The sequence below is a fragment of the Mirounga angustirostris genome, unplaced genomic scaffold (genome assembly GCF_029215605.1).
Source record: "Mirounga angustirostris isolate CCGP_5_RB_7025 unplaced genomic scaffold, mMirAng1.0.hap1 SCAF_2, whole genome shotgun sequence".
Taxonomy (NCBI): Eukaryota; Metazoa; Chordata; class Mammalia; order Carnivora; family Phocidae; genus Mirounga; species Mirounga angustirostris.
The window spans coordinates 42,292,243-42,315,409 of NW_026991710.1; the positions used below are offsets into that span (position 1 = coordinate 42,292,243).

The 23,167-nt window shown below is 46.5% G+C and overlaps 1 protein-coding gene across 2 annotated transcripts in view; it reads right to left on the reverse strand.

The window, feature by feature from the left end:
* LNX1 (ligand of numb-protein X 1) overlaps positions 1–23,167 on the reverse strand; it is a 181,867-nt gene that overhangs the window by 83,704 nt on the left and 74,996 nt on the right. The window contains exon 3 of one of the 2 annotated variants that reach the window (XM_045881139.3): positions 15,358–15,843. In XM_045881139.3, the coding sequence (XP_045737095.2) occupies positions 15,358–15,749 (392 nt within the window). In that variant the 5' untranslated portion in view covers positions 15,750–15,843. Of the gene's footprint in view, positions 1–6,689; positions 7,670–15,357; positions 15,844–23,167 lie in introns of those variants that run through there. The other variant, XM_045881140.3, reaches the window with a different exon arrangement.

The window sequence follows — 23,167 nt, forward strand, 5'->3', positions numbered from 1 at the left end:
TGGATATTTGATATTAAGGAATTATAGTTAATTGTTTCTGGTATGATATTAGTGTTATGGTTAAGAATCTTTACCCTTTAGAGATAAATACTGAAAGGTCTACCAATCAAATATGGTGTTTGAGATTTGCTTCAAAACCAGTTCAAGGATCTAGATGAAACAGGATACCCATGAATTGTTATTTAAGATGGGGGATAGGGTACATGGGAGATTTAGTATACTTTTCTCTCTACTTTTGCACTGAGATTTTCATTATAAGAAGTTAAAAGGAAAATAAAGTCAACCAAACATGAAACAATCAGTGAGGGAGTCCTGCCATGAAAGAAATCCTCACTTCGTTGGTCATGCACCTGACTGAGTCGTGTAACCCAAAGAAATGCAAACACAATTGGTCAAGCATTTGGGTGGGATCTTGAAACTGCCAGAGTTTGCATTTTAGATCAGAAAGTGAATGGTTTGGGACTGGAGTTGCTCTACTGTCCGCAAAAGAGAACTTGCCGATTCTCAATGAAAATAAATAAATAAATAAGACCGTTAAGTTGGATCCCTGTGAAATTTGGACATCAAAGAATGATTATGAACCAACATTTTGAGGAGTTAAGTATAAACGAACCAGGAACATGAGGCTTCAATTTCCTTCCAAATACACACGTTTGTAGATTTAAGGAAAAATGCTCTATTAAACATGTGCTAAACGGCAATGCTTAGAAAGACATTAAGAGAGTCACTGAACCCGAATGGGCCCTGGCTCCGGTCCCCCAGATTGGACGCTGTTCCTCTCTGTTGGAAAAGGATTTCTCCACCTCACCCCATTTCCTCTGTAAACTCTACCTCCTTCCTTCCGGGTTTAATCCAAACTTGACTTCAGATTCTCAAAACATAAGACAAGAAAAATCCAGAGATCAGCAACTTTTTTTTTTTTTTTCCCCTTTTCTGTTTTGATGAGAAAGCAGCCAATTCTTGGAGACCCAACTTGGAAAGTGTTTACTGGCAAATCCATAAAGCTCACCCTGTTGGTTTAAACTTGGAAAGTGTCGGGAGTAGTTAACACAGTGAAGTGCAGAGGAAATGGGGGCTGAGGTAATCCCGCTGTGCTCCCTCCTCTCCTCCCTCACGCCAGAAAGAGCCCAACGGCATCCATCTAGACCGGCCTCATGCAGAGCTCCTCGCGGCACAAAGCTTTTGAAGAGGATGCTCTCCCAGGCTATAGCTCGGGGCCCAACACCCAGCCCATGTCTAGCTGAAGTTAGCAAGGAGCAGAGACGTTACTAAGGCCAGGGCCGCTGCAGAGCCTTGACTTAGAGAAAGGGAACCCGAGAAGCTGGACCAGGGCCAAATGAGTGCCACATAAAACTAAGGCAAACAATCTTCACTTGAGTGCCGGGAATGCCCAGCTAGGTGTGATTTAAGATGCTCTTTGGCCTGCAAAGTGAATGTTTTTGCTGCAGGAAGATGGTGCAGTCTGTCAGAAAGTGTGTTTTGCAGGTTGGCTGGAGAAAGTTCTGCTAGGGAAGTGGTGGGTGGTTGGAGTCCTTGGACCTAAGACACTCGGTGGGTGTTCTGCGTCTCTGAAGCCTGGGCCCTACCCCCACCTCCCAGGGAGGACACACACAAGGCTGCCACAGAGCTCCTGCTACTCTTGGCAACTCCTCCAGGAGGCCTCATCTGCCCATAGCCCTCGATGGTTCAAGTTACGAAATCAGAGTTCCTCATCTTAATTTCTCCGTGCACAGAATTCCAGGGGGAATAAGCCTTTCCCTGCTTGGAACTGCGGTCTCGACAGGGGTTGGAGTGGAGTTTCTCCCTCCAAATACTGGCACGAACAACTGTCCACGGATCTGCCACTTACGAACCAAAAATCTCTGGCTACAGACTGTAACGAGAGCCCATGTCCTGACTTCCCGAGAAGTCACACAGCCAAGGGGAGCAGCACTGGCTTGGGGGACTGGCCATCCCGCAGTGCCCATGCCTCCCTGCCCTCCAGCTCCCTGCAGCTATAACTCAAAGGGCAGCTTCCTGCTTTGCAAAGCGGGGCGCGCTTAGACTTCGGGCGTGAGCTGAGTGGACTCACTGGAAAGCGCTGAGTGGACTCACTGGAAAGCGCTGGGAAGCCACACGGGTGTGAACGCAGCATCCAGCAGCGCAGGACGTGGAAGTGAGAAGTACTGGGAGCGGGACAGGAGCTAGAAATGGTAAAGGTGGGGGAAAGGGGACAGAACTTCTCAGTTTTCTGTAAGTGGTTCTTGAGAGTTGGCGGTGTACCATAAACCACATCTCACCAGCCACCAGACTCTAAGGTTTTTCCCTGGCATTCTTGCTAAGCAAAGTACGTAGAGAGACACTACCAAAGCCTCAGGAAAGCAAGACCATTGCTTTCTGCAGCACCAGAGATGAGGCTGGCTCGCATCATTATGAGCAGGATCAACGCTCCCTTCCACAGAAACCAAACCAGGGTCTTCTTTATCAGACCTCGCAATATATGTAGCAATTGGCCAAGATAGGAGCCAAATTCACGGCGCTCGGTTTAAGCGAAGCGTGAAGGGTGTAGAAGCTGGGTGTGCACAAATGAACATCCCTCAAGCTCTCCCTCAGGACTCACCAGGTCAAGGAGACAGACAGGTAAGCGGCTGACGATACAGAGCAGACCTGGAGGGTGGAGTGCTGGTTCTCCGCAGGGGAAGTCAGGGCGAGCTGACATGCGAGCTGGAGCTAAGAGTTCTCTTATTGCAGCGCCCATAAGGATCACCTGGGGAGTTTCGTAGGCATGAACATGGAGGAGCCGTAAGGATCACTGGGGGAGCTTGTTAAGAACGAAGATGGTGGGCCCATAAGGATCACCTGGGGAGCTTAAGAATGAAAACAGATGCCCCCGCCAAATATTTTTGTTTTAGCAGATTGTAGAGCCCAAATATCTGCACTGAAAAAAACAAACGCAGCCCTCAGTTCTCACTTGAGTGGTCCTCAGAACCCATGCTACTCTCAAGGCTTCACCTATATGTCTTCTCATGTGTAGGGCAGCAAAGGGACCCAGAAGGATGAGAAGGCCGTATCCATGCTCATTCTATGAGACTGAGAGTCTGTTTCCTACATTCGCTTTGGGGTCTAGGAAAGTCAGAGAGTTTGTGGAAGGGTGGGCGTGAGGGCTCATGGGGGAAGAGAGCATGGCCCTTTATGGTCATGGGGTGCTCTTTGCCGGCCCTGAGAGCAATCCTAGATGCCCTGACTCTAACCTATGGACTGGGATTCCACGTCAGATGTTCTGGTTTTAGGCTGCTCTGTGAGATTTGTTGCCCTCTGCGTCAAGGCACGAGGCGACCATGGACATGTTTAAAGATGGAGCTGCCCAGGGTCATAAACTGTTGAGTCTGAAGGCCAAACTGGGCAGGCAGAAGTGATCTGCTGGAGAGTTGTTGTTTTGTTTTAAATTGATGCTTTTAGACATTATACATATCTTATATAATATGTATCATACATATCATATATATTTAAACAATAATATGTATTAAATTATATGTAATGTCTAAAAACATTTGAATTACATACATGCACACACATACACACACACTACAGTTGTTCAGAGGCCTCACCACTTCCTTTTATCTTATACCTGAATGACTCACATTCTGAAATAACTCTTGCCCGGTTCCTGTAGGCATTGGAGTTTGTGGCCCCCAGGGCCACAGACTGTAGCTGACGCTATTTACAGGATTAGTTCCAATTTTCTAGCTGGGCTCTGAGGGAACAGGACTCAGACTGAGAGAGCCTTTGCCTTAGAGAGGAAGGAAAATCCAGGAGCGTCTCTACAGCTGGGAGCATGGCAGACACAGGTCAAGCTCACCCAAGGCCAAGGCGCCAAAGCTCAGATGAGGGGGCGGGGGGCGGGAGGAAGTGTGGCTTCCCAGTGCTTTCCAGTGAGTCCACTCAGCTCTGCCTGCCTTCGAGATCCCAGTGGCCTACGGCAGTGAGAGAAGTGTCTCTTTGTCTCAGGAACATGCAGCCACCATCCCACGGCCCTAGCTTCCAAGAACAGTGAAGGGACCCAGCAGTCCCATTTACTGCTCTCCATTGTCGTTTCTCAAGGCTTTGGTGACAACCACAGCCACCTTGCAACCTCTGTAGTGCCCTTTGCCCTGCCTGAAGTGCTCTCTTCCCATCCGTGATTCTGCCTAAACTTTTCCTAATGACTTCAAGATCCAGCTCAAACTGCCACCTTCCTTAGAAGCATCACCTGACCAATTTCATGGAAATGGGCAAACTCCACCTCCTCTCAACTTACTGCCTATCCTACTTTTTAAAGACATATCCCCTTATGCCTTGGCTCATTGTTAATATTTCTGAGGTGTATAAATTTCATCTTCTCAATTGAATTGTCAGCTCCTTGAGGGTTGGTACCATGCCAATTTTTTTACTGCCTGTATTGCTCAAAGCACTGCCACAGTACCTGAAATGTGTCATTAATTTGCCGATCAGTTCATTATCACACTAGTAGCATCAGGTGATAGCCACACAGAATTCTCTCATCAATCATGCCCAGTGACTGGAAGCTTCCAGAAAGTTCTGGCACATCAGCCTGGGAATGCCGTCCTGGCAATTTCCTGGCATTAGGCTTCTTGGATATCCTTCACATTTTGGAAAGAATGGCCTGCTTATGTCCAGTTACTCAACAGAAAAGTGGCCTTGATTCACGTACTTGTAGAAAAGAAAACTGAGAAGCCAGTGTGAAGAGCCTTCCTTTAATTAGGCTGTAAAAATGAAAGTAAATGAGTGGAGAGGCTCCTCAGGAGCACCCGCAGTGGCTTGAGTGGTGGTCCCCCAAGAGATGTGCAGCAGGAACTTGTGAATGTGACCTTACTTAGAAAAAGATGTAATTCAGCTAAATATCTCAAGAGGAGATCATCCTGGATGAGGCAGGCCCTAAACCCGATGCCAAGTGTCCTTATAAGAAGAGGAAATGACAGAGAATTGGAAAGGACACAAGTGGGAGGTCATATGGCGACAAAAGCAGAGATTGGAGCGAGGCGGCCAGGAGCCAAGACACGCCTGGAGCCGCCAGGAACTGGAAGAGGCAAGGGAGGATTCTCCCTGACAGCCTTCCTGGGGAGTGTGGCCCTGCCCACACCTTGATTTCAAGGCTCTGGCCTCCAGAGCTGTGAGAGAAGAGATTTCTGTTGCTTTAACTTACCAAGCATGCGGTCACTGCTGCAGGAGCCCTAGGAAAGGAGCGCGGCCCCCAACAAGGACAGCAGGTGGGGGCGAGGGTACAGAGGAGGAGCGCTTTGGCACCAGATTTCAGAGACACCATCAAAGGGGAAGAAGGAGACTTGCCACAATCCCAAGAAGCTCTGTCCCTGTATATTTTTCTAGAAAAGCTTCCATATGCCATTATTACCCAAGAGATGCTCACCACTCAGGCTTAAGCCAGATAGTTCCCCTTTGAACCTTCTTATCTGAGGAGGACTGGGGGGTTACATTTGAAAAAGATGGGACCAGCTAATCCCGAAATGCAGGGTCGTCAAAAGGAATCGGCTGCCTCCAAGGACCTAGGTCCCTTGTTCTCTCCTCTATTTATCAAGAATTTATTGAGCATCTCCTGTGCTATGCACACTGGCTAGTCTGGCTGATTAAAGGAGGTCCTGGTTATCACCACACATTCAGGAGGGTTACCTCTATCTCTGTACGACCCACTGAGCTTTTCTAGTCTGGGCCCTAGGAATTCTAATTAGAATGCTTCTCAGTTGTCCACCGACTAGAATTTACACATAAGCTAGGCCTTGCGAGGTTTCCCCGTCCAAAAGGTTAGTGAGGAGGAACACACTGTTTTGTCAGTGTTCCCAGCACTGAGGCACACAGACCTCAGCACTTTTTCCTCTGTTGGCCAGAAGCTGTTCACATTCACCTGCAATACTCTTTCCAAGCTTACCAGCAAAAGGAGCCAGGAAAACATCACCGTAGAGTTTGGGTGTGTGTCATTTCCTTTTGTAAAATGGACATAGGTCATGTAGGAAAACGTCTTTATTTTATTTAGTGAAGTATTTAGGGGCGAAAGGTCATGACTGCAATTTACTCCAAATCACCTGAATAAAATACACAAAGCAAATGTGGCAAAGCAGTCAAGGTGATGGGATGTGGGGGCTCCCTGCACACTTCCCTCTGCTCGCCCATACGTTTAAAAATGGTCAAACCCCAAGCTCCAGTGGCTGCCTATTGTTTTACACAAACGGTGACCTCTCTGCCGTGCTGAGGCTGTGCGTATTTTCAGGTACGCAGACTGGGTTCCCAATAAAGGGAACTAGAAATGCCTGACAGGGGCTGCAGATCTGTGTCTGCAAGCTCGGTTCTTAATTGCTCTTTGGTTCTATTTATGGAAGGAAGAGAAGACACATCTATTGAGAAAAAATAGAGTACCAAAAAAAAAAAAAAAAAAGGCAGTGTTGGCACAGAAGCAGGAAGAAAATGCCTCGCTGGGAAAGCGGGGCATCCGTAAGATGGTGTGTGTGTTTTTTTGTTAAGTCACAGACCTATGCATGTCACTCGAGACTGCTGGCTGGCTGCGTGCTTTGTCGAGTGCATCTAGCTTGTGAGGGACTGCTTCCTCTAAACAGACATACCAGCCAGGGAACGGACTCCGGTCCCACCCCCGACACACCCGACACACAAACACAGGCAGGCAGCGCTATGGCGGGACTCACAGTTCTGAGCACAGGAAGTGCAGGTTGCCCACATTGTCAATGTAGTTGGCAGGGCTGAGCCAAGGCAGGACCAGCAGCAGAAGTGCCTTCATTTTCCGACAGGAGGCTGCTTTCTTCCTGGCCACCTTCGCTCTGTCAGCCGCAGGGGCCCAGCCCAGCTCAGTTCCCCGAAACAAACCTGGCCATGTCCCCACAATCAGCAGAGAGAAGGCATCTCATGTGGAGCCCTGGGATGGAGCCACGCTGATAAATCACAGGCCTGGAAGAGGGTCGTGCCCTCCGCTTCTCAGATGGGGAGATATGAGACCGGAGGGACCCACCAGGGTTGGCAAGAGGGCTCGGGCTGAGAGCAAGCAGGCTGATGCCCGGGAGAGGGACCTGCCCCTCCTGCAGGATGCCGACTGGTTCTTGGGAAGCAGCTGGTACATTGACATCACTGGCCGGGAGCAGATGGGCTAGAAGCTGAGCTGCGTGAGGAGAGGGCACGGCCACGGCACATTCAGACCCCACCATGCGGATAGGCAAATCATCAAGAGCTGTCCCCCAGTTTGCTAGAGGAAGACAATGTAAGAAATTAGCATCCTTGGAACACAGCCTGGAGATCGGAGCTCGAAGTGAGTCTCCAGATATTGCGACAGAGGAGGGTTAAACATGAACCAGCTCTGCGCCTGAGTGTATATTTAGAACATGCCTTTAGGATGTTTTACCTATCCCTGTCCCCACTACGCTAGCGGCTGTAAGAGAAGTGACAGCTTCTCTACTCATCTGGACAATTGGCCCTTTGCAAGATTAGGCTGTGTCGCTCTCCTTGAGAATAGCAGAGAGCCTTGATAGACCTAGAGTTCTGTCCGAACCAGGTTCAGGTTCTGGTTCTGCAAGGAGGGAAGTCTCTCTGTTCCTCTTCCTCCCCTGAGCGGCCAAACTAAGCTCTGGCACCAGCTCTGGGATGCTGGGCATTTCATGTAATCCCCCGAGCCTCAGCCACTCCTCTCTGAAGTGGAGCTCTCTTCATGCCTGACCCACTGGGTCCCGCGGGGGGCTGGGCCCCATCAGCACTTGCAGCATTCAGATTAGTGACTCTAGCCCATGCTCTCTACCTTCCCATTAGGACTTCTTTGCATGCCTAAACTCTGTGATGCCCCCAGAAGCCCCCGAGGCTCCCCTCCTTCTACCCCATCTTCAAGAGGACTAGAATCTGAGCAATCTTAAGCATCTGCCTTCAGCTCAGGTCATGATCCCAGGGTCCTGGGATCGAGCCCCACATCGGGCTCCCTGCTCAGTGGGGAGCCTGCCTCTCCTTCTGTGTCCTGCTCCCCCTGCTTATGCTCTGCTTGTGCGCACTCTCTCTCTGACAAATAAATAAAATCTTAAAAAAAAAAAAGGAGGGCTAGAATCCATTTGGGTCTTTGCAGCTTGAGGCCTCAATCTTAACAGAAATGGCTTAAAGGGATAGTTCACTAATGGCACCCAAGCGATTCCAGCAAACTAGACCGTCCAGGACGCAGACCCGGGAGAAGGCCGCGAGCTGAGACCAATTGCAATGAGCTGTAGCAACAGGAATTTGGCCTCAGAGCAGTGCATTTACCTGAGGCAGGCCTGAAAGAGTGTAAGCACAGTAGAACCTTAGAATGTACGGGTTTAAATGCCTCAGTTTCGGGCAGAAATAAGCCATCTTGATAAAGCAGGACATGTATTCATTTATAGTTTTGTTGAGACTCTCATTTGAATTCCATTTCCTGTAAGCCTGGTATTCAAGAGTGAGTCAGGGCTGGGGAAAAGGAAGTAAAATGAAATAGCTGCACAAAGGAAGTTAGGTTTGGTATTTAGCTGTTGGAGTCAAACAGATGACTGAACCCTAGCCCTGCCGCATACTAGCTGTGTGACACTGGGCGTGTTGTTTAATCTCTCTGAACCGCTGTCTCTTCCTCCGTAAAAGAAAGACAATAATAACAGTGCTTGCTCATAGCGTTGTTAGGAAGGTGGAATGAGATGATGCCTATAAAGAGCAAAAGGCTCAATGAGTTTTAGCTCTCGTTATAAAAATTGTTATTATTAATAATAATAATGAATAATAACCACTCATAACAGGGAAGGAGCCCAGCACCTATCTCCAAGAGGCTTTGTTATTCTCTTCTTTTCTTTCCTCCTGCACTGTTAGGGACATGAAATGTTACAGCCTTTTCCTGAATATGGAGTTTCATGGAGTCCTGGGACATGCTCTTCTCGAGTGTCCAGGATCTGCTGGATAGATCATGGCTCAGGAAGAGCATGGTGTCTAAAAAAAGGCTGTGGGTTTCATAGTGTGCTAGATTGTATTTCTGATAATCTTTGACATGTCAGAGTGCTTCTCCAAGTCTCAATGACAAAAGAAGGATGTTTGCCCTTTTACCTCCTTGCATAAAATTCATTAACAGATATGAATGCAATATAAAAATGAAGGAATTTTGTTGTTGTTGCTTATCTCATTACTGCAAAAACCGCTGGTTGCCTACTCAAGATCTGATCTTCTCTTCTGCCTTTTAACAGAATCTAGGTTTAGTTCGTGGTGGTAATAATGCACTTTAGCCTCTCTCACAGATGGGTGGCCATATAACACAATACTGGCCAATGAGGTATAAGCAGAAATTAGTGGGTAAGGCATCCCAGAAAGTTTTTTAAAGCAAAAGTCTCAGTTTGCACATTGTCGATTTGCCTTTCCTGCTGGTTCTTCCTGCCCGGAACTTATTTCTGCCTGGAACTTAGATGTGATGCTGGAGTTTGAGCAGCTCTTTTGGGATCAAGAGGTGACAAAATTGAGGATGAAAGTGTATCTGCAAAGCAGAAAGAGCTTGGATTCCTGATGGCATCATGATAACATCATAGTAGTCATGGACTTCCTACCCCTATACTTTCTGTTACATAAGAAATATGAAACTTTTACAAAGTTAAACCAATTCAGTTTGAGTTTTCTAATATCTGCCATCAGATATAATCCTAATACAATCCCTTGGGGATAGAATCCCACTTCAAATGGTCATATTATTTAGCGACATTGCCAGTAAATAGCCCTAACCCTGAACCTTGTACCCTTTGCCTAAGTTCTATCTAACCTTAAATGTCATCTCAGATATCACCCATTACCTCCTGTTTTCTTGCCTCTTTTCACTAAACAAGGAACTCCTGGAAGGCAGGAGCTCTACTGGTCTTGTTCTGCACTGTATCCTCACCATAGTGCCTAGAACACAGTAGATGCTCATAAATATTTGTTGAAGGAACTAGAATTCAACTCGGTTCATGTGTCAACTTTTTGGACCAATCTTTCTTGATCAGAAGCAAATTAGCAAAACAAAACAAAACAAAAGGACTTCAGGACTTCAAATTGGCCAAGAGCCATGGCAGGGGTCAAGCATTCATACGGATGGATAACAAATGTCCAGGAAGAAAGGAAAAAGATAAGGAAGATTTCAGGGCATGAGTGCCCTGGAGAATGTTTTTTCTTTAGCAAATTGCTTGGAGCATGATAGAAACTCAATGGTTCTCCCAGAAGGCAAGCCAAGACAACTGCCTCATTTCTTCTGTACCCAGAAGAGTGTCAAGAGCAGCTCTGAGCCAGGTAGGAACCAGGAAAAAGTTGGGTTCAGGATTGGAATGTCATGTAAAGTATGTATGTCAAAACACAGTTATAGGGAAAATGTGGAGCCTGGCTGACATGACCAACAAGACTTGTAACCTACCTGTCTTTCCATAGAGGAATGCTCCCTTAGACCTTTCCTCCAGCAGCAGAATCCTCCCTGCACCACAGATAGTAACCGTGTCTGTGTTGTACTGAATACACTAACGAAAGGGGTCGCCTGCTAGAAGTAAAGGTCAAGAGAAGTTCCAGGGTAGGTCTTTGGAGAAGAAACTCCCGGGACTTGGGCTGCAAAATTAATTAAAACAAACAAAACAAAACCCCGGGAGGCTTCAGTCAGGTGTGTCTTGGGCCAATTATACACATTTTCATTCAGGGTTGTTTTCAAAACACTGAACAATGATCTCTTTATTCCTGCTAGTAGCTTAAGGGTCAGCTCTATTATCCCCCATAGTTATTATCTTCCATAAGATAGAAACTAAAGGGCAAAGGGAATTATCCTATGAAACAATTCAATGTGCACGTGATTTCAACTTCTCCACTCTTCAAAGGTCATTTTCTGAAGGGCAGAAATCATGGTGTGTATAGATTTTTTCTTTCATTCTGGGCCAGGCCTATTGCAGATCCTTGATAAATATTATACACATGGATGATGCTATTACACAAGGATGATGTAGTCTTGAGCCTCAGACAACTCCCATTGAGGATCAAGGAAGTGAAGGCTTTCCTCCCACACACCCTCTCACTGCTCTGGGTCAAGAGGGATGCATCGGATGGCCCCTACAGCGACTATGCAATGTCTCCTGGCAATGTCCTTTGGTTAAGAAGGCTCTCTGTCCCTTGACTCAACAGGCCTGTCACCCTCGTGGGAATTCTTTGCAGGAGATCCATGCGATGGAAGTCCACAAGCATCTCAGAGGACGGAGGTCAATGGAAGTAGCCAGAAGATTCCAAACATTAGCTCACATGCTCAGGCTTACTCTCATGGAAGAACCCTCTCGTCTGAAGTCAGGAACAGTTGTCCAAGGAGCTGCTGGTCCAGCCAGTCATGCACAACCACAATCAGTCCTAAATGTTTTACTTAAGGATTTACATTCAACTCAGGGGCTCAAGTAGCCAGATAACAATGTTTACAACAATGTTTACAAATGACATGAGTTCTGGAGAAAACAGGCAGCGTTTGTTTAAAGTCGAGGCTGCCCGCATCTCTGGCTCAAGTCAACAGTTAGGATGAGCGTGGGCCTATGGACAGGTCATAAACAGAGACCTCAGCTGAGGGGAAAAATATTTCTCTACCACGTCTTCTTTTCTAGAGGGACAATGGCAACATTCTAAATGTGATTCGTTTCTGAAGAGCTTTGTATTTAAGGAGCCCAAATGAAATAAGTTCCCATTCTACAGGTAGAGAAAGCTAAGTCTGTAGTTCTCCATGAAGCCCGGGACTGTTCGGATACTGGGACCTGCTGGAAGGGAGTGTGTGGACCCACATTGGTCAGATGGTGGTCTTCAACCAGAATTGTAGTTAAGTCTCCTTACTGGATAGACCCTGAGCCTGCCTAGTTTATATTCATTTCAATGCCACAAGGCAAATAATATTTTTTAAAACTCATTACATTTTAAATACCAAAACTGAGATGCAAAATTTACAAAGAAAGCTATCTTCTAGTATAAATGTGTGACCACGCTCCAGTACCTGCAGCCACCAACCTGGAGGTCTCTTATGGAGACGTAAGGAAAACCCTTGCTTCCTGGTCACTTCTTGGTGGTTCCCAGTTAAAGGGATTCCAGAGTAGTAACAACTTAATCTTCGTCTCCCTTCTGAGGGATAGGGGAAGAGATGGTCCACTGGCCCAGTTGCTGGCCCGACACCTAACAGGGCTCCAGAGTCAGGTCCTGGATACGCTCCAAGTTTTGAATCCTTGCCAATCAAAGGCTCACAGGGCGGGAGGGGAAGGAGTGTATATTAAGCATTTGATGACTAATATATCAACATATTTTTGGAAATGTTGGTTTCGACCTACTTAGGAAGCTGATGTGTGGCGCAGACCAAGAGCGGGTGTTGAGACCTACACCTCCCTTACGTGGGAGTTTTCCCCTCACAGGGAGCTGCTGCTGGGTGCTTGTGAGAAACTCTGAGGCCTCAGTGTGAAGAGGTGATTTCAATTAGTTTTGGGTTCTTTCCTCACTGTTGTTTTTCTATTGTGTATATCATTATCAGCTGAGGATTCATCCAGACTTTTCCCTGGGCTTCCTTGAGGTGTGTGGGCCACAACGCCTGTGTGGGTGGGTGAATAACCTTCCCACTCTGGGCAGCTGAGGGGTGCCAGTGTCCTCTCTCCCCTGGAGACCCCAGAGGACCCAACTGCTTCTTTCTGGCCCTTCTTCTGCCCCACTTCTGTTGCGAACTCACCCTCCGATCCATATGCCATCTTCTCTCTAGTTTTCAGGATAATCTTGGCCCCAATCAGTTCTTAATGAGGAGGTGAGGAGAAGCTGCTATGTTCACGTTGTCTCCAGAGACTACTCCCATTTCTGTCCTTTGCTCTCCCCTCTCTTATCCCTCCTCTACGGAGCTCCTGTGGTGGGCAGAACCACGCCTGCCCCCACAGACGGCCACCTCCTAATCCCAAGAGCCTGTGGATCTGTCACCTTACAGGGCAAAAGGGACTTGGCAGATGTGACTAAGTTAAGGATCTTCAGATGAGGAAATGATTGTAGATTACCCAACTGGGTCCAATGTAATTACCAAGTGGGCGGCAGGAAGGCCAGAGCCACAGAGAGAGATGTGATGATGGAAGCAGAAATGGGAGAGTGAGAGAGAGACAGAGACAAACAGAAAGAGAGAGAGGTTGCCTGGGTGGCTCAGTCGGTTGGGCATCTGCTTTCAGCTCAGGTCATGATCCCGGAGTCTCGGGATCCAGCCGCACATCAGGCTCTCTGCTCGGTGTGGAGTCTATTTCTCCCTCTTACCCCATTCGTGCTCTCCCTCAAATAATTAAAATGGATAAAATCTTAAAAGAGAGAGAGGGAGAGACAGAGAGAGACAAAGAGATTGACAAACAGAGAGACAAAGAGAGACACAGAAAGAGAAAGACAGAGATAGACAGGCAGAGAGACTGGAAAATGGTCCTCTGCTGGCTTTGAAGATGGGGAATGGGGCCACAAGCCAGGGAAGGCAGGTGGCCTCCAGAAGCTAGGCAAGGCAAGGAAGGGGATTCTCTCCTAGAACCAGAGGGAATCAGCCCTCCCAACTCCTTGATGTCAGTCCAGTGCACCCCATGTTGGACTTCTAACCCTCTGAACTGTAAGATAACACATTTGTGTGGTTTGAAGCCCCTGAGTAGCAATCATTTGCTACAGCAGCAATAGGAAACTCATACAGCCCCAATAACAAAGGTAGAGGGTGCAAATGTTGGGAGCAGGGAATGGGATGGGTGGAGGGAGCTCTACCAGGGCCTAAATCCTCCACCACTCCTCGCCTCCCCTAGCCAGTGCGGCCCTGGCCTTGGCCCTGGCTCTGCACCAGCAACTGTCAGCATCTGCCTCTCTCTGACCTGCCCCAGACCTACTTCCCTGCAGACAGCGCCTCTCCTCCCGCTGGGCCAAACTTCCAACAAAGGTCACGAACAGCCTCCCTCACCCCCTTCTCCTCTGGCCAAATCTCCTTCTGGGCAATGAGAAGAGGGGTACCCTAGTTTAGATGTCAACAACAGAGGGTCAGAGGCAACCCAGAAACCTGGGTTAGATGCCTTTCATTCAACATCCTGGGGGCGAAAATCAAGTTCACAGATATAATTAGCATGGAAAACAAGCGCTAAGCATTACGGCCCAGCCACTGCCCTGGATGCAAATGTCCATGTCAGAGAATCTGCCTGTCCTAAAAAACAAAGACTCAGATTCACAACCTAAGGTATGTGACCTTTAGAAAAAACACCTGCACCTACCTCTTGCCCTTGTCATGACAGGAACCAAAGTAAACACTAGCTTCCACATTTCCTCTTATGAATAATTGTGGTATTATTGTTCACCCTCTCTTAAGCACCTTAAATGTTCTAAGAGAGTGCCTCATGTGAAACAAGACTCAGGGCTGTCCTGAGGCCATCAACCGGGGGAATGCCCAGGAACATGACAATGTAAGTGGACAACGTAAGAGGCAGACAGGTGGAGTGGATGATGCTGCCCACCAGCGGAGGTGGTGACACCATCTCTCTGCCACCCGTGTGTACCTTGGCCAAAAACAGAAAAATCACTGGAAGACAACAGTTTCTACATTTCTCCATTGAAAACTTTGCTGGCAATACCCCGCATCTCCTCAAAGAAGAGTTGGGCTTCATCAATTCCCATACAGAGGACATTTTAATAATCATGGATCAAATTGGGAGACATTTTTTTTTCCTGATGTGAAAAGATAAGCAATGCCTGCCAGGAAATCTTCTGGGGGCCATGAGCCCCAGAGAAAGACGCTCCTCAGATCTTTCCAGTATCTTTGACATTTCAGAATGCACACATATGAAATAAGCCAGCCACAAAAGGACAGATATGGTATGATTCCTCTTCTATTAGGTCCCTAGAGCAATTCATAGAGGCAGAAAGTAGCATGGTGGTTACCAGGGGCCAGACAGGAGGGAATGGCGAGTTTTGGTTTAATAGGTATGGTTTTCAATTCTGGAAGATGAAGAAAGTTCTAGAGAAAGGATGGTGGTGATGGCCGCACAACAGTGTGAGTGTACTTAATGCTGCTCAACTCTACTCTTAAAAATTGCTAAAGTGGCAAATTTTATGTTACGTGAGTGTTACCACCATAAAATAAACCCCTTACCCCCCACACCTACACACCGCAATTCTATGACATCCTGTGTTCTCACACCGAACCATAGCGATAAACACCTAGAAGGTTTCCCTTGGGCGATTGCTTTCATGCGCTGCAAAGAAGGCAGAGGAAAGGCATGTCGTGGAGCACCCAGCCCCCGAGGACAGCACTGCCCCTGGGAGGCAGGCGAGCCCAGCTGCCCCTGAGAGGACAGGGCTGCCCGGGGTTGGCCCACGAGGAGGCGCTACCTTGTCTGAAAGTGCTGCTCCAGATCGCAGCGCTGCAGGACCTCGGTGCAGTAGTCCGAGAACGGGCAGGTCACCAGCAGCTTGTCGAGGAGCTTGTTGACCAGAATGCTGGACCTCTTGCAATGCTGCAGCATCACCGGCTTGCGGTCCACAGGGCAGAAGTCCTTCTCCACCAGGAAGCTGGTGAGGCACAGGGTACAGTACGTATGTCCACAGGGAGTGTCCAGAGGCTCCAGCAAAGCTTGCAGGCAGATGTGGCACATGAGGTCATCATCCACATCTTCGGTGTAGGTGTAGAAGTGGTTCTCCTCGGGGGAGTGGGCTTGGCCACATACCACACACGGGGGAGCAGGGCTGGGATCAGGGTGACAGGCGGGGTCTGGCTGGCTCATGGTCAACGGGGGAGATGGTCTGACAGGAAATTGGCCCAGGAAAACGGGATGTCCTCAGGAGTAAATCAAGATCTTCTAGGAGCCATCCACAGACCTGAAAGAGAATAAGACAGCTCATCTTCGTTTTCACGGCCACCTAAAGACTCCACTTTCAGTGAACTTGAGACTCTGCCACCAGTGGGCAGGGAACCGAGCTGTGATTCAGAAGGCCAGGGCTCGCTGCCCACTCTGGTGACTGACATGACCTTGGGCAAAGGACCTTGCCTCCTTATTCCTCGGTTTACCATCCATCCTAGTGGCAATAATATTTACCTTTAATATCCTCACGTTGGGGTGGGAAAAGCCATTGGGTACTATCTGGGAAATGCCTAGAGGAACTCAGAAGAAATATGCCCTAAGAAACATAAATTGTATTAATTTAATAAAATGAATTAATAAAATTCAATTAGACCAGCGATTTATAAAATGCTCTGTCAGGGAGTGCCTGGGTGGCTCAGTCGGTTAAGCATCTGCCTTCAGCTCACATCATGATCCCAGGGTCCTGGGATCAAGCCCCACATCAGGCTCTCTGCTCAGTGGGGAGTCTGCTTCTCCCTCTCCCTCTGCCTGCCCTCCCCTTGCTTGTGCTCTCTATCTCTTTCTCCCTCTCTCATTCTGTCAAATAAATAACTAAATCTTAAAAAAGATAAAATGCTCTGTCAGATCAGGACAAGAAGAAAAACAGTTAACCCTCTGATGGCTTTCTCTTATCTTTCTCCCCAGCTTCCTCTAAAACTCAGAAAATGTAGGACATCAGAGCCTTTGACTAAATCATCTGAGAAGAAATGAGAGCTGCTGAGTCTGTTGTACTTTTACTGTGGTGAGAGAACGTTTTCGTCCGTATGCTCGTCATCCACTCAGTCAGTCACTTAGTGGTCACGTGGGCTCTGGGGCTGCACTGCCTGGGTTCGAATGCCACCGCCACTGTGGGCCAGTGACTGAATCCATATCTGTAAAAGGAGAATAACAATAGCCTACCTCCTAGGATTGCTGTGAGGATGAGATGATATATGAGACATAAAGCTCTTACAGTTGTACCCGGAATACAGTAAGTGCTCAGTCAATATCAGCTACTATCTTTACATGTGTTTGTACCGAATTCATTTGGTCTGCCGTCTAGCTCAATCGACCTAGAAACTGAAAGCTATAGTTCCTATAAGGGGTCTTTTGGCTTTGTTTTAATAGTGCTCTTTTGTTTAATTATATATATATTTCAAACGAGTGGAATACTATAGGAGTCCAAATAATGGAGGTTTTAACATTCCTGATTAATACCTGGAAGCATCTTGGAATCATTCAATAGATATGTTTTGAGTACCAGCTCTGAGCTGGGTAGTAAGCTGGGTGTGGAGGAGACCTTCAGGAGAGCTCTCAAGGACATGCCCTTGCTCTCCTGGAGTCCCCAGTCCAGGGGAGGCAGGCGCGAGCACAGGTAACTGGCAAGCCCGCGTGACAAGTGCAAACAGAAGCGTGCGCTAGGTGCACGCTTAAGAATCCTGCACCCTCCCTCACCCACCGCCCCCTCGACTTTCTTCAATTTGGAAAGTAAATGAAAAGACTTTAGGCATTCCACAAGAACATAAAGACACACGGAGAAGCTAACAGGAACCCTGCTGCATTTGGAAATGGCACGGCATTCCTAAACCACGTTCCATCCTTTTTCTTTACCAAATGAAGTCCAAGGTTGTTTGTAGGAGCATAGCCTTATCTCAAAAAGAAAATACATTGACTTCAAGCTCTCTCTGGGTCAGCTTCATGTTTACATTTCCGGACTGCGCTCATACGCCTGAAAGAACACTCTGGTCAAGAGGTTGAAGTAAAATGCCCCGAATGTGAAAACACTCAGAAATCATAACATTTTATTTAGCATCAAAAGAGACCACAGAAGGCTAAGGTAGAGAGTGCAGAAGGGGGTGAAGTTGTTTCTAGCCAAATTTCATGGAAACAGACACAGCTGCTATGTGTCCTCAAGGCTGATAGAAGGCACTGGAACCACACAGGAAATGCTTTAAGTGGCATGAAAAAAAAAGTCAAAAAATCAACATGAAAACGGAAATGGGCCACCCAAAAGATGATCATCCACTACAGGGGAAAAAGTGCACATATTTTGAACTTTGACAAGAGTTTGGTCAAACACTCCCACGTGTCTGGGTCCTGTCCATTCTTTCTCATTGTGCTGTACTCGAAAGTGACAGGAATGCAGTTGTAGCTCTGGTCGTGCCACCGAAAAAACAACTTCACGTCTCTGGGCCCTGCCTGGAAATGTGAAATGGTGGAGCTGAACCAGACGTTTGGGTTTTCAGACTGTGTTCTGGAAAGTGGCAGATGCTTCAGTGTCTTCCAGGGGAGGGAAGATGGGAAGGCAGTTTGGGTAGAGCTGTGCCCACTTCTCCACCCTACCCAGTCCCAACTCCATTTTGATGTGTTTCTGACACGTCAGTTTCCTTATAATATTCTGTTGGAAGAAACCTCGCTTTAAAAAAATAAAGTAAAAGAAAAAAAACCAAGCCACTAGACTGATACTATAAAGTCCCTTTCAGAAACAGAGTTCTAGGATTCCGTGCTAACAAAGCAGAGGATTTTGCTTTGTTTTGGGTGATCAGCTTCTGGGAAAATCTTTTTTTCTTTGCTTTCTAACAGTTTTTGAGCATTTACCATGTGCCCGGCACTGTCCTGGGGGCCTTCTATAGACTATGTTATTTAATCCATGCAAATCCCCAGGGTTGTTGGGTTTTGTTTGTTTTCTTTTAACAGATGAAGAACTAAAGTGTGACAGGGAAGTAACTTGCCAGTTTTCACCAAAAAAGAAACAAACCATAAAGTGGTGCTGACTCCAGGTTCTGTTCCTAACCATTTCGCTATGTTGTGTCCAGGCATCTTTCCTGATCAGGACTAGGCAGAATGGAACCAGCCGAATATAAGAGCCCCAAGAAATTAGGTTTAAAATCTCTTTAGGCCCATTGCTAATAGGCTTTTCCAAGGCTCTGTTTAAAAATATTCTTTCCCTTTACTGACCGCTAGAATGCCCAAGACCGAATGAATGGAATGGGGAATGGGCAAGCAAAAATGGTGGATTCTAGCTCCAACCCCAATTCTTTTTTCTTTCCTTTTTTTGTTTTTCTAAGAGAAATTTGAATTCCCTGGCCCTTGTCCATGTGAGTAGACCAGATTCCTAACATAATATTAATGTAAACACTCCCGTATATATTTTCCAACTTGCTTTAGACTAAATAAAGCCTAAATGAATAGACACAGATTATGAGAGAATTGCAACCCCCCCAAAAAAAGCAGTTTAGACTCTAAAGAAAGAACTAGGTAGACTTTAAAAAATATGATTAATATTATTTGAGGTTTCTTATTTCCAGTTTACGTCTCATAAACATGTATGATGTATCATGTTTTTAAGACATGTATGTGCCTTGCTGAACTGATAAGAAATTATCTAAAATCATTATGGCTTAAAGGTAAACTCTTTTTTCTTCTAAAAGCAAGTGAGAGGGCCCGTCAGCTTTGAGTCCATTCATGTCCCTCAGTGTGCCAGCCTTCAGGCCCCCTGGCCCTGGCTGAGGTAAGGCGACAGAGCTGCAATATGGCTTTCCTACAGGTTGGAGAAAGAGAAGGGAAGTCGATTCCCTCCTGTGTGTGTACGGGGCACGGGGGTGAAAATCGTACACTTCCTTCATAGAAACCTATTGTGGTTTAGGAATGATCTTTTCTGTCTCTCCTGTGATTCGTGGTGCAACAGAAGCCCAAGGTGACTTTGAGAGGGACATGCAGCCCACCAATGTAGCGGTGAGAAGGGCCAGGAAAAATAGAAGTCTCCATCTGGGTCCTTAGTTCCTGCTTCCTTTCCCGCCAGTTTATGGTCACACCCAGAATTTGTACAGAAGTTCTTCTACCTAACTTTCAAATTCTAAGCTTCTCTGGCTGACAACAAAGCCACATTCCAGAGCAAATGTGAGTCAGCTCTGTCTGCGAGGTCCTTAGAGGTCATATGTATCCTGTCACCTGCACTAAAAATCCAAAAGTCTTAAGAACAAACATATTTTCACATCTTAAAGAAAAAAAAAAAAAGGAACAGCCTTTGGGATACATACTGTTTGGAAGTGGGAAAATGTCTGCATGACATAACCGACCAGAACAATGGGGTCCCTGGTGTGCTCATGTCCTGCTAATTCTCCTTTAAATGCACACTGGTTTTGCAGAAAATGGTTACCTGAGGATAAACCATATACTGCGCTGGAAAGACAATGGATAAACATGTCATTTGGCAGGCTGCACTGACAATTTCACATTTTCCTCCTCCTGAAAGGACAAGACTTGACTCCACAGCTCCTCTTGAATGGCTGCATGAGTCACAGTTTTAAAACGACAGTAATTGGATGGCATACTATTAAAAAGAATTCATCCTCATAGTCAATGGCAGTGTGTCCTGCATTGGGACTCTGACCTTGACAAAGATGAAACATTGAGCCATAGACTCTTTGTGTTGAAAGGGACCTTGAGGGAAGGTCCCTAAATGAAACAGCCCTTTACTACCTTCTAAAATAGATCATCCTGCATTGGAGAGCTCTAACTACTAGGAGAACAGTCTCTAGACAGAACAAAAATTTGCTTCTCTAGAACTCACCTACCCCCTCCATGGGTGCCATTATTCTCCTAGGAGCTATTTAGAATAGGTCATAGTAAAAAAAAAAAAAAGAATATGTCAAATTCCCTAAGTCCTTTAATTATTGGAAGACACCCCATTTCCCACCCCTACCCCTCCAGGTCCAGCAGCCTTCGGCTATCTGGCATTCCTTCCAGCTTCCATATGCTCTGTGAGGCTGACCACTCTCCTCTGCAAGCTCCCCGATTGTTCGGTGTCCCTCCTACAGTGTGTGGGTAGAATGGACCCCAAAACTCCAGGACAGAGTGAAATGGACTAGAGCCTAGGATGGCGTCTGTTTTCTCAAGCCATTGCTATCACTGCGGTCCTGGCCTGCCCTGAGCCAGGCACTGCCCTGAGGCCTGGGGAAAGCTCTTAGCAATTCCTGAGCACAGAAGGGGGAAGAAAGTCAAGGGTAATAAAGTAGAAAAGTAGCGGCTAGGAGCACAGTTTAGAAAATTCAAAGATATTTAGTGGCATTAGGTGGATTTATCTAAACAGAAATGCCTTAGTGGCTAAACAGTTGAGTATTAGAATCTGCAGTGTATAACCCGATCCCAAGAATGAGTGGTATTTGGGGCTCTGGATTCTCCCATTTGTCTGTAAGCATTCCTATATTTTGGTAAATCTTGCTGTTCTAAAATGTACTGACAAACTGAACAACAGGAAAAAATAGAAATGGAAACCATTTAAACGCATGGCAAATCAGAGATCATTTTTTTCATCCAGAGCACAAACATCGATTAGCACTCACCAACATCCCCAATAAATGAGAAAGTTAAAAAAGCGAGGCCACGGGCAGCCAATGGAAGGCCAATGAGATGAGCTGCAAGTCCCGCAGCTCTGGATGCTTCTCAAAAAAAAAAAAAAAAAAGAAAGAAAGAAAAAGAAAAGAAGAGAAGAGAAAAAAAGACAAAGAAAAAAGCTGCATGAGTGCTGGAGAAGAAAGTGTCTGAGAAGGTGCCCTTGTCACCTGGGCCCATTAGGTGAGCAGTTCACTGAAGGGCTCATAAGCTGGAGGAAGAATTTGCTTCACGTGAGAGGAAAGAAGCATCATCTAAAGCCAGGCCCCAAGATGATCACAAGATGATTGGATCCCGAAAGAGCTTTGTTTTGAGAGTGTGTCCGATAAGTGACAAGTGTTCTCTCCAGCAGGGACTCCGTGACCATGTAAACCATGCCCTCCTATAGCTGGGCTGCTTCTGAAGTTCTGCTGACTAATGTTGCTCAGAATCTCCTAATCCATCTTTCTCCAACCCCAATGTTCTACATAAACACAATAAAGACTAAGAACCCCTCTGCTAGAGGATTTCTGAGGGAACTTTAAGCTTCAAGAAACTGAGCTTGAGGTTTTTTGTCATTGACAATACCTTGAAATTTGGATGAAGCTACGCAGGGCAAAAGGGTTGCAGAATTGGGTTCAAACTGGTCATTGAGGCCACAGCTCAGTGCAGAGATCCCGGTCAGTCAGGAACACCGTCCTGGACCGTGAAGCCCAGAAACGCACTCCTGTAGGAATCGAATGGACTAGTGCTGGGAAATTCTTCACCTTCGCGGCCTCATTTCTCTTTCCAAAATAATTATCAGTGGCGTGTTTGTCTAACCACTGCCCTGGCCCTGGCTGGAACTCCTAAATTAGATTATTGGCGGGGCGGGGCGGGGGTGGGGGGAGTGATTGCCAAAGTTAGGGCAAGCTCTATCTTTCTCTACCAAACAAAGTAAATTTATAATTACATTTTAAATTATAGATAATTAACACTTATCTATGCCTTGGACATAGAAATACATGATGGTAGTGGTGAAGGCTGCTGATTATAACTCTCTTTACCTATGTTTTGACCAATATTTCAGCCTCCACGTGGACAAGGAATTGCTCTATGAGTAGTGAGAGGAACCTGTGTGTATGAGCATCAGTTGGGGTATGTGTGTAGCAGGTAAATGTTGGCCCCCTAAAATATCTTGCCCTGTCCTAATCCCCAGAACCTTATTAGAACAAAGGTCTATTATAGATAAATGTATAATTACATTTAAATTATAGATAGATTTTACAAATACCAACTGTGAACGAAGGGACATAAGAGGGTGGACAAATGCTCTGTGGGCTATTCCTTAGCTTACAGACACATCAATAATAGGGGGGAATTAAGTGCTTTAGTGACCTGAATAAAAATTGTCACACATGGGATAAAAACTGTCTTTTAACCAAGAGGGTTTGAAGTGCAGGCTGAGGAGGCAGGGGTGCTATATACATTTGCAGAGGAAAAGGAGAGAGAACACAAAGAAGGCAGGTGCTTATGGACTGTTTCAAAAGTCAGGGTTAGGTCTGATCCTACTTCATATCGAAATCCATGATCTCCAAGAGGGAGCAAGCAATTCATTCATTGCATCTGTGAATGACACTAGCCTGCATGGTGTTGCAAACACTAGAAAGGACAGAAAAAATATATCTAAATGGTCTTTAAAGAGGTTGAAATTAAAGGAGAATTGGACTAAAAGGAGACAATGTCTGGAGTCAATAGCTAAGAACTCAGACAGAAAGTGGGAAGAACAAGGGAAGTGCTCAAGTGAAAAGAGTCCCAAGTGGCTAGCGGATCAGATACAAGTTTTAGTAGCCCAGGGAAGATCTTTTACAAGCTGCTTGGAGAGGAGCTTTCCCTCTCTTGCCTGAAGATTTACCACTGCCTTTCGCCTGGGTATCATGGCACCCCTTTCCTACATGGGCTTGTTTGTA